The sequence below is a fragment of the Macaca fascicularis genome, chromosome 9 (assembly GCF_037993035.2).
Source record: "Macaca fascicularis isolate 582-1 chromosome 9, T2T-MFA8v1.1".
In the NCBI taxonomy this organism is placed as follows: Eukaryota; Metazoa; Chordata; class Mammalia; order Primates; family Cercopithecidae; genus Macaca; species Macaca fascicularis.
Genome location: NC_088383.1, coordinates 23,197,856 through 23,209,330, shown reverse-complemented (window position 1 = coordinate 23,209,330; position 11,475 = coordinate 23,197,856). Strand labels below are relative to the sequence as shown.

The 11,475-nt window shown below is 34.9% G+C and overlaps 1 protein-coding gene across 7 annotated transcripts in view; it reads right to left on the bottom strand.

Annotated features, from left to right (window-relative positions):
* Positions 1 to 586: 586 nt before the first annotated feature.
* SPAG6 (sperm associated antigen 6) overlaps positions 587 to 11,475 on the bottom strand; it is a 66,048-nt gene continuing 55,159 nt past the window's right edge. For 4 of the 7 annotated variants that reach the window (XM_045399680.2, XM_065520410.1, XM_045399682.2 and 1 more), the window contains 3 exons: positions 10,319 to 10,435; positions 6,349 to 6,494; positions 587 to 1,547 (listed from right to left, as the gene is read on the bottom strand). In XM_045399680.2, coding sequence (XP_045255615.1) covers positions 1,478 to 1,547; positions 6,349 to 6,494; positions 10,319 to 10,435 — 333 coding nt within the window. In that variant the 3' untranslated portion in view covers positions 587 to 1,477. The remainder of the gene's footprint in view (positions 1,548 to 6,348; positions 6,495 to 10,318; positions 10,436 to 11,475) is intronic. The other 3 variants (XM_065520409.1, XM_074001185.1, XM_005564791.4) reach the window with 2 other exon arrangements.

Sequence of the window (11,475 nt, the reverse complement as noted above, 5' to 3'; positions counted from 1 at the left end):
CTACTTTTATTTTCTCCAATTAAAAGATTCATAAGACAAGCTATGTAGGCATGAAGGAAAGAAAGGAAAGCTATAAAACTGGGAATACAAATTACATTTTCCTATTCAACAGGTCAAAGAAATTGCTGCAAGGAAACAAAATAGGCCCAAGAAAGTATTAAAAAAAATGAAATCACCAACAATCTTAGCCGGATATAAGGCAAAACGAAATGGGGTAATCTTGGGTATTATGAAGTTTTAAAAGATGCAACAAAGTTATGCACTATTAGGAAATAATGATAACAGAGATGAATCCAGAAAATACAAAAAACAAATAGGTAGCTCCTTTTGCATGAAAAATAACAAAAAAAAAAAAAGAAAGAGAGAGTCCAAGAAGGAAACCTGAAAACACAGTCAGACTGGAAACACCGTGGCCTAGGGGCTGTGGGGGTTACCACTCACCTCATCCAGGAGAGAGCAGCAGGAGTAATATCCCTTTAAAGCAAAAGACACACACACAGCAACTAATCAAGACCCATAAATCCAATCACATATTCCCCAAGGTCAGTAACACACTGGATAGGAAAAATGAAAAGGACAATTGTAATGCTGTTTTTATTTAAAATTTTATTGAAACCCTCTTTCACCCGTTTACCGCTTCCTAAGTGAAAATGCATGTTGAAGTCTGAGCCTGATGGTATTATCTTCAAATTATTCCTTAAATACCTGAAAATGTGACTTTTGAAACTCGGGAAAGTGAAGCTAGGACAAGGATCCATTTTACATGCCTGCTTCTTTGTTTATTCATGAGCAGAGCTAGACTAAGAAACCTTTCAATGAGAAGGAGAGCATGTATACAGGAGTATAACTCTTTATTCTGAATTCTACCCTCACTGGCCCCATGAAAGGTAAGGAACACTTTAGATAGGGTGGGGAAGGGATTTTGGAAAACTTGTGATAAAGACGAATAAATTCTTCCTAAACTTGGCAAAACCTAACAGGTTACCCACACAGTCTGTGTCTTAAGTTAATGCACTTATGTAACTAGCATCAGAGTCTCCTTCAAGTGCCCTGTATATGTCATCAGTTTCCTCTTTCAAAGATTTCTCTTCTGTATCCTACTATATAGTTAGCAAGGCCAGCTTTCCTTGCCTATGTCTATGACGAATTGGCTAGAATAATTTAGGGTTTTTGAATGCCATCTCTTATCTATATCTCATTGGAGGTGTCTGCATGTAATAAATGCCTTAAAACCCTTTAACGTGTTTTTAAAATCTACTTTTAGAGCAAGTCCTATGCATGCGAATGACCAGGAATAGTTCTTCATATATTCAAGCTACTAATGTTTAAAGTATTATATAAATTTAGAAAATATTATCTAAAGGTATTTCCCATTAAATAAATCTAGAATATACTTAGTTCAAATATTTAGGAAGATTTAATTACTGTTACTCATAACTACTCTGCTGTGAATTTGAGTATCAAAATATAACTTTGCTTAGTTATTAAGTGGTTGATAGCTGTCCACCCTCTGCAGAAGTGTATCTGAATATCCAGGGGAATAATACCTGAAAAAGAAAATACGCCATTAAATGCTTGTGAAATGATCAACACAGCAGGCACATAAGATGCAGTATAGGGGATTGATCTGAAATAATCCTGTGAGTGAAATCTCAAATACACTCTGAATAATTATGCTCCAGTAACACTTTGTGCATAAAGTTAGAGGCTATCCAGGAAGAGAATACGAATTCATAAAACTGTGTTAGAGAAGTAGCAAAACATTTAAGGGATATAAATGTAATGGCAAATGGGAACATTTTCCAAACAAGAATCTTCAATCCAGTGACAATATTTTATTACAGAAACTTCATTTTAATCATATCAAGTGGCCAATGTTGCTTTAAGGATCATAGCTAATAGACCTTTTTCATAAGTTAGACTACACAGTCTATTGTTACTAATCAACTTCTGCATTCTAACTGCCTTAGAGATCATTCTCAGCATGGGTTTTAATCAGATGTGGTCACCTAGGAAAACAAAAATTTCTGGGAGTATAATTCATATTGAAAAACTATTTAATAAAATATAATTTCATATTGAAAAACTATTTACAAATACTTGTATCATACAAACCTATGAAATTAATCATTTTTACTATCAATAGTTCTTGGGCATCTATAGTACTATACATTTACATTCATAAATTGAACATTTTATACAAGATTTAGTATAAAGTATTAAATATGTGGATCAATCATGAGATGCTTAATATGTCATGGAAATAATTTACATGCAGATAAATGAATGTCAAATAAAATTTAGCAGGCATTCTAGAATAATTTTTTAAAATTTATAAAGTATAATTCAAAAATTCTCAAATCACTCAAAATAGTTAAGCTTCTGAAGGCATTTTCTCCAGATAAAACCTAGTATTAGAGACTTGCTTTGCCTTTTGTTAGTTATCTTTATCTATGCCCAGATGCTTGACCTAAAAACTCATAATTTATATTACACTAAAATTCCTTCCACAATTTATCAAGTTAAGGTGGACCAAAAAAAAAAAAAATACAGCTGTATTTTCTTAGTAGTGTGCTTATAGGCATACATAAACAGATACTTATGTACACACCCAAAAAGCTACCTGAAAGAATGTTTCTCCTCTAACAGTCTCTAACTCTTGAAAAAATTGTCTTTTAACAGTGGGTTTCTTTGAAGTATTCTTACACTGAGAAATTCACAACTGTTTCTTCTCTGAGTTAGTAAACAATTTTAAAGCAGACTTTACCTTCCTAGGCCTTCAAATGTATCAGACACCAGATAATATGAATTCAAGAGGTAGATTTTTAAATATCTTTAAAATTTTAACATTTTAATTTAAATATTAATAATTTTTATATTTTAATGTAATAAATATTTAATTTACCATACTAATATATTAATATTTTATGTATTTAATAATATAGTATTCTTAGTATTGATATAATGATGTTATCATTGATATTAGATTAATAATAATTGTTATTACCATGTTAAATATGGGAGCCACCAACTACATGTAGACTGAATGGGAGCCACTAGCCACTGAGAACTAGAAAAATGGCTCGTATGGGCCGGGCGCAATGGCTCACACCTGTAGTCCCAGCACTTTGGGAGGCTGAGGAGGGTGGAACACCTGAGGTCAGGAGTTCGAGACCAGCCTGACCAACATGGCAAAACCCCATCTGTGCTAAAAATACAAAATTAGCTGGGAATGGTGGTGCATGCCTGTAATCCCAGCTACTCAGGAAACTGAGGCAGGAGAATCGCTTGAACCCCGGAGGTGGCAGTTGCAGTGAGCCGAGATCGCGCCATTGCACTCCAGCCTGGGCAACAAGAGTGAAACTCCATCTCAAAAATATAAATTAATTTTTTTTAAAAAAGGCTAGTATGTCTGTATTTGGATTATATAAAATTTGCAGTTGAAAAAATAGACTCACAAGTTGTTCCAAACATATCTAAAAGTTTTCCAATAACTGAATCAAGTGTCAGTTTTTAAATTTTAAATTCAGTATTAAAAAATCAGTTTAATAGACATACTAGCCATTTTTCTAGTCCTCAGTAGCCACATGTAGCCCTTTGGCTAAGCATTTTCTCATTTAATTCTAACTATATGAAATAGGTAATTATCTTTAATCACCTTGTATAGATGCGGGAACTGTGGCTAAAAGGGTTAACTATTACCTTCAAGGTAATAGTTAGTTATAGTAAGTAGTTATAACTGAGAGAGGAATTAAGGTCTGTTTGACACCTAAGCCTGAGCTCTTAGCATACTCCTTTGGAAAGAAAATGAGCCTCTAGATAAGACCAGGAAATTCCTTCCCTCTGGCCAGCAAACACGGCTATCCCAACTTACCTCTAAATGGCCTTTAAGAATGTAAGCGAATTGACCTTATCCTAGACCCACAGAGAATTGGGGTTATTATTATATTGTTATGATACCAGAAATATGCTGAATGGCAGACTGTGTCCATATCTCCCTCCCCAAATTAGATGTTGCCCCAAAGCTGCTTCCCCATCCCAGCTGAGGCAGAAATTTTGAAGAAAAATGAGTTCAAAAACACCCTATGGCTGTGGAGTGAGCCAGGCCCAGAACTTAGGTCTTCTAATGTCTAGTCCAGACCCCTTTCCTCTCATTTACCTACCTTTCTGTATTAAAAAAATTTAAAGATTACTAAATCAGAAGGCAATATGAAACAAATGTTTAGGTTAGTAACTGATGAATGTAAATGTACCAGTTGATAAACTGTCTTACAAAGGATAATTAATTCTAAAATAGTTGTCACCAAGTGATTCTCGAGAATTATGTAATTGTAAAAATAAAACTATTTTGAGATTATATTTGTCTATTTTCATAGAAGGACAACATTTCCAAGATGTCTATAAAATACCATTTTATAGAACCTAATGCTTTAAGACATAACTGAGGTTTTCCTACTTGCCCTGTGTGGGTAAAATATATATATATCAGAAATTTGAAAACATTAGTCAGGTAACCAAAGTTCTTTGTGATAATTAGCCAATTTTAAAAATAAAATCTCAGCCCACAGAACTGGAGCAGTTAAAAATTTACAATGGTATTTTGACAAGGCACTAGATTAATTTCTAATGTGATGGAGTTGGCTGTTTTTCCTGGTGCTCAATTAAAATATGCCTTCAAAAAAGTGGGAAAAAAACTTCTCTTCAACAAAGCACCTTACCATTGGTTGATTCTAATAGGTCATTCATTCTGGGGATGCTTTAGTTTTTTTTTTTTTTTTTTTTTCGCGTCTTTCTATAACTTTGTGACAAAATTGCATTGAAAATTACCTTAAACTTATATAAAATACCATTCTTCCTGAAGGGACATATATTCCATGTATAAAAATTAATTTTATTTTCTTCATAAAAGATTTTAATATTTCCTTCATTTAATGGTTTTACATTAAATGAATGTTATATAAACTTTTAAAATATATATTTGTGGCCAGGTACGGTATGGTGGCTCACGCCTATAATCCCAGCACTTTGGGAGACCAAGGTGGGTGGATCACAAGGTCAAAAGAGCTAGACCATCCTGGCCAACATGGTGAAACCCTGTTTCTACTAAAACTACAAAAAATTAGCTGGGAGTGGTGGCGCACACCTGTAGTCCCAGCTACTTGGGAGGCTGAGGCAGGAGAATAGCTTGAACCCAGGAGGCGGAGATCTCAGTGAGCCAAGATTGTGCTACTGCACTCCAGTTTGGAGACAGAGCGAGACTCCATCTCAAAAAAATAAATAAAAATAAATTTATATATTTAGACAAATTATACATGTTATGATATATCACTGCTTTGATGTATCATATATATTAATATTTCAAAACTGACTTATTGGAACTCTTTTGGTCAAGGAGTTCTCATAAACTTTCTAAAAGTGCATAAACTTGCAACTCTGGAAAGAATTTACTGGGTAAAAATATGTGGATAGAAAACAAATGTTAATCTTAAAATTGCTTTTGTGCTTTTAAAATTAATGTTACCATATGTATTAAACACTATTGATATTAAATAGGAAGAATTAACAGACATGTTACAACTTACGTAAGTATATGTTACAGCATGTAAGTTTTAAAAATTAGAATTTATATTTTCCAATATTAATCAAAGAAAATAAGAAATAAATGTAGGATTAGAAAACACAGATAAATATGTCTTTATCCTGCATGCGTTGGGGGCATTTTTAAAGATTCAGTTGTTTAAATCATTCTATCTTTTTTTGGTAACTTTGCTTTTATTTATTTTGAGTTTAGTGGAATAGTTCTCCTTTAGTTTTACAAGGACTGAGGCTTAGGCTGAATGCTCTGCAAATCAACTTCATTTAAAAATGAATCTTTTTATGAATCTTGAAAATAGCATCTTGCTATATTACTCTGAAATACCTGCATATCATAAACATTACTTTGGGGTTTTTTTGCATTTAGATAGTAACTTTTTTTTGTTACTCAACATCTGTTTAATATGCAGGGAACTATGAAAATCAGAATCTATAGGCCTTTTATAATCAGATATTCACAATTTAAAAACTGGTTACTTTGAACTCTATATTTGGGTACTCTTTAGTAAAGCATGTGTTAAATTAGTACAAAAATGTATTCGATGACATTCCAGTTTGAATTGGAAATGTGTGTGTCTGTCAGATCATTAATTAATTTGGCAGGGGGAAGAGATCAAGAGAGGAATAAAGGTACATATTGGCCTCACATCATATTTCAAAGTCCACATTTTGACACAGTGGATATAAAACCTAGATTTGAAGACAGAAAAACTATATTCTAATATTGAACATTTCAAAGTCCATTTTCCCTACCTCACTATTTCCTCTGGGTAACAATTGTTAATACTGTTGATGTATTCTTGAAGGAGAGAACCAGGTTCTGCTTTTATCTCTTGAACTTTTTTAAGGCCACCACTTGTTACGAAAAGTCGTCGAGCTTTGCTATCATGCGGCAGCACCTTGCAAAGTGAAGCACATAAAATGTCAGCTTTTCTTTTCCAAGTTAGATTATTACTATTGAGAAGCAATAATGTATGTAAGAAAATGTAAAAGAGAATTTATACCCAATATACCTAAAACATAATGAGCCAAATCTGCTGATGATTTGAAGTGAAATGTGCTCTTTTTAGAATGTGTTAATGTTTAGGCTAAAGAAATGAAATAAAGGCAATGAACATGGGCAAAGGCAACGGAGATCCACTCACAGATGTAAAATACAAAGCTTACACCATTCAAGGTCTCTCTGCTCCCTGAGAATTTAAAGGCAAGCTCCTTAACAAGGCACAAAGGGTCCTCTGGGACCCAGCTCCTAAATACCTCTCCAGCCACCACTACTCTCCGTCCTAAATATTGTTTCAGTAACATCACAGCATGCATGCTGTGCCATCTCTTGCCTTTGCCCATGCTGTTACCTCTTCCCAAAATGGCTTTCCACACTCCACAAACCTCTCCCGTTATGCTTGGTTAGCTCTTAGTCATCTTTTAAGACTTAGCTCAAGTGTCACCTCCTTTAAGAATCCTTCTCTGGAAGCCCCTATCCCCTTATCCCAGGATGAATTGAGTCCTTCTCTTCCGTCAGCATTCTGTCAAACCACCATCGGTGTGCTTACCACATAATACCTAAATACCACACAATATTTTAATTTTAATTTTTAATTATGCATTATATGTCTGTCACAATGTCACTGAAGGCAGAAACTATACTTGACTTCATTCATTCATTTCCCTCTAGCCTGGTACCTAACAGAGGTTTGACAAATGTTTAACAAATGAATAAATATACTAAAGTGTAGGCAGAGAAAGGAGACTGAAATGTTAGAGAGACAGAAGACCAGAAATGTAAGGAATCAATAAATCCAAGAGAAGGTTTCTTAAAGCAACCAATGAAAACTAAAAAACAAGTCATCACTGGATCTGACAGTGAAGAAAGGTGCTGAAGACTTGAGTAAAGGCAGCTGTGTGTGGAGGGGAAGTTGAGGAAGCCAGGTTATCAGCAGCTGAGGAAAGTGTTCCAAGTAAGAAAGTCAAGACGAACTTTAAAGTTTCAGAAAGAGAAAACAGAGGGAATCAGTAGACCAAGGTAGGATAGAACTAAAGGCTAAAGATGTTGCAGGTTTTGATCTTAGGATCAAGAAGACTTGAGCACGTTTGCATGTTGACAGGAAAAAGCCAGTGGAAATGAAGAAATTTATTATGAGAGACAAAAAAAAAAAAAAGACTGACCAGAGTAGGAAGGTCCTGGGGAAGGGGTGGGCTCACAATGTGGGAAGTCCTGCTCTCCTCCTTGGTCACTGCTACTATCCCTCTGACAGAAACACCCTTTTTTCCCATCTTGTTCCTTCTGCAAGGAGACCAGCTCCTTTTACTTGTCCTTCCTCCATTGAAGCCCTATCTAAACATTTCAGACTACATTCACTCATTCCTTCTTTTAAACAAGTTTATCTCCCACTCTAGTACATTGAAATGTTTTCTAATTGTTTTGTCTGCTCTCCTCAGCTACACTATAAAGTTCCCTGAAGAACAACTTAATCTTTTTTGTCTGTTCCCCAGTGCTCAACAGAGAGCTGGGTACATGTAGGCATTTAACAAATAATTAAAACCACAAAAGGATCTTGCTAATAGAACAATAATATAAATCAACGGACAATAAAAGATTGCACTAGTATGTATTTGTAAAAAATGTAATATTCCATAAATATATTGGTTTTACATATTTCATTTGGCCTGGAGAATTTTCATTACTCCCTATCTCTGTCCCTAGCCACTTCAGTACCTCTTCACCTTCTACCTTGCTTTATCATCTCTTTTTAGTGCTTTGGTATCTTTCGATTAAGAAAATATTCCTGAAGGCACATTGATAAGTGTATATGATACAGGTACTGTATTTATTTTATCTTGGGGCTAACTTCCACACATCCCACTGGTTTTACGTATTTTGAACTCTTAATGTAGGTTAGTGTTTACTTTCATAGCTACTTCAATAAAACCAGAATATCTCACTCACTAGCCTAAAAGATTAAACTACAAAATGAAACTTTCAGAAATAATGTCAATTACCCAGTTCAAGAACAGATGACTCTGTCTGTAGATGATCTATGCAGCCCCGACCCCTTATCACTCTTAGATGACCAAATTAGCTGGTCACTTTCTTAGCACCCAAAAGTACAAAAAAAAAAGAAAGAAAGAAAGAAAGAAAGAAAGAAAGAAAGAAAGAAAGAAAGAAAGAAAGAAAGAAAGAAAGAAAGAAAGAAAGAAAGAAAGAAAGAAAGAAAGAAAGTGATCAATTTCCCTTGCGGTAATTTAGTCTTTTCTCTGCATTATTTGGTTATTTAGTTGGTTTGTCAAGAGGGCATGCCATTATATCTCCCACATCCCATATAACTAAGAGGGGGAGGTTATTTTCTTGGAAGGAGGAAGAAAGGACATAGGTGTTTGATACACAGAACTGTATCCTGCCTGGGTGAGTGGCTTCAGCAATGTGAAACTTCTACTTTCCCGTGGCTCTGGCACTTGAGGGCCAGTTATACTGTTGGAGATCATGAACAGAGTTGAGAGAACTGAAGGCTGTTAGCAGACTCTATCTTTCAGATGAAGACCTAAAACTAGACAAACTTATCTGCAGGGACTACTTTAAAAGTTATAACAATACATAGTTTTTGTTCATTATTTGTAGAAACATAGTATATGAATAGTAATTTCTCATTTATATAGCATTATAACTGACTATTCAAATGAATTTGCCACCCCCCATTCATTTTTTTTTTTAATCTTTTAAATTAGCCTGACCTACTTGCACATTTTATTTCTTAAATACAACTCTTTGGTTGTTTTTGTTCTTTTGAGTGTTTAATATGTGCCTGGGATTGAGCTAAATGCTTAACATACGATAATATCTCATTTACTCTTTACAATGACCCTATGAAATAAGTACTCTAATTATTTACATTTTATGGGTAACCAAACTAAGGTTTAGAGAGGTCAATATTTTGTTAAAGAATTATAGAGCTGGTAAGTGGGAACTCCAGATACTCCAGTTCAGAACCTGAGCTCATAACCACCATGGGCTACTACTCGCACAGACCCCATTTTCCTAAGCCAAATTCACTGAGCATAATTTAGCCAGCTCTTGACAGCTTAGGGTCACCATCCTGACTGTCAGTGTCTGTGGTAATAGAGTCATTCTCTTTTATCCTTTGCTATTGGTAATCAGCTCTGCTGGCTGTGCCCACTTCTAGCAGCTTGACCTTTCTACCTTACTACCATTTACTATCATTTAATCTGCAACAATCTAAGAAATATGACAGCTATATTTGTTAAAATTGTTCATAAAATAAGTCAATATGCTCCAAATGACTGTCTGAGAACATCTCCAGTAAAGCACATGAACTTTGTGGAAGATGTTTCAGTGGCTCAGAAACCTTTTTCCTTTTCTCTTTATGATCTTTGCAGTACTCCCAGGTGAGTGAGATGAAAGACACTAGAAAGATTACTAAAAGTCACTTACCAATATAAATTATCTATATTATGAGATTTTTATTTTCTGGGAACAGTTAAAAAGACAGTAGAGGCTTTGAGGAAAATGTGAGGATGAAGAAAGTGTTTTATTTACATGTGAATTTTGTTAAGGTAACTTCCCTGTCCATACAGATTGGTGAGAGTTAAGCAGTAAAACCATGACCCCGTCTTACAGAAAAAGCTACTGACCCAACAGAAAAAAATAATAATAATAAGTTAACAAATCATTTTGATTTTCTTCCTCCCCTTAGAGGCTGGCATTTCTTACCTTACTGAACTGTCCAACCACATGCTTCAGAATATTGGGAGGAGCATCATATAGAAATGGTTCAAGGGCTGGTAAGTAAGTGCATTTTTGCAGGATACTCTTTATGGCTTTTTTACTCTTGAAATACAAAGCAGAATGTATATATAAGTAAGTAATCAATGAAACCTTGGCAAGAATTCAAGTCTCACATTACAGGAATTTGAAAATAAAATCAACTTCCTGGTCTAAGCTGCAGTTGTTTCATTTTTTTAAATTGCTGTCAAAAAAAAAAAAAAAACTCCTGCTTTGATTGGTTTTATCATAGAATATCCTACAAGTTGTCTTTGTGTTGAGCCTTAAAATGTAAAGTGTATTACTGAGCTCTTAAAATGCCTAGAAGAAAATTAAAATTATAAAGCGCAAAGTTACAGACTATAAATTAATATGTACTATATTAGAGTAAAAATTTGTATACAGGAAACAGAAAACTAATACATCCCATTTCTACTTGTCAACAAGTACAAGAAAATCATTTAGTTTTTTGAAGAATGTCATTACAGGCTTTCTATATTCTCCATGATTTCATGGCTTATACATAGGCAGTCAAAATGGCTACAGTGTGCATTATTCAATGAGCATTTGCAGAGGTGCTGCTATAGCTCGTGGGTAGACATTTCCCCATTCACAGAAGCAAAACAGATAGGATCTACTCAACTGCAGAGAAAAGATCTTCTCAACAGTAGGGAGTGTATCACCCACAAGCAGAAGAATACGTACCATATGTACCATTTCTACCCCCTCCTGCACTCCGTATTTCAAGGTGACATCATGTGGTGCTGACCCTTGCCACAAGTGGAGAAGGGCCCTGATGGGGCTGCTGCACATCATGGCAGCCAGCCCTCAGGCCATGGCTAGTTGTGGTTCATTTTCTTTGTCTTAAAGGCTGTCCCCTTCAGTTGGAAAGCTTCACAGTTGGGTTTGTCTCCAGCTATTTTCCACTAGAATTCCACATCTGCTTGACTGAGGTTTTGTGCTTCAGTGCTCCCTTATGGTTTTTCTCTTCACCTATTTTTTCTCTGAGGCCTTACCCAACCTGGTCTTCTGAGATCACCATATTGTTTTGCTGCTGAGTATTTTGCAATGCTCTTGAAATGTCAAGGAGCATTGTGATTTTCACA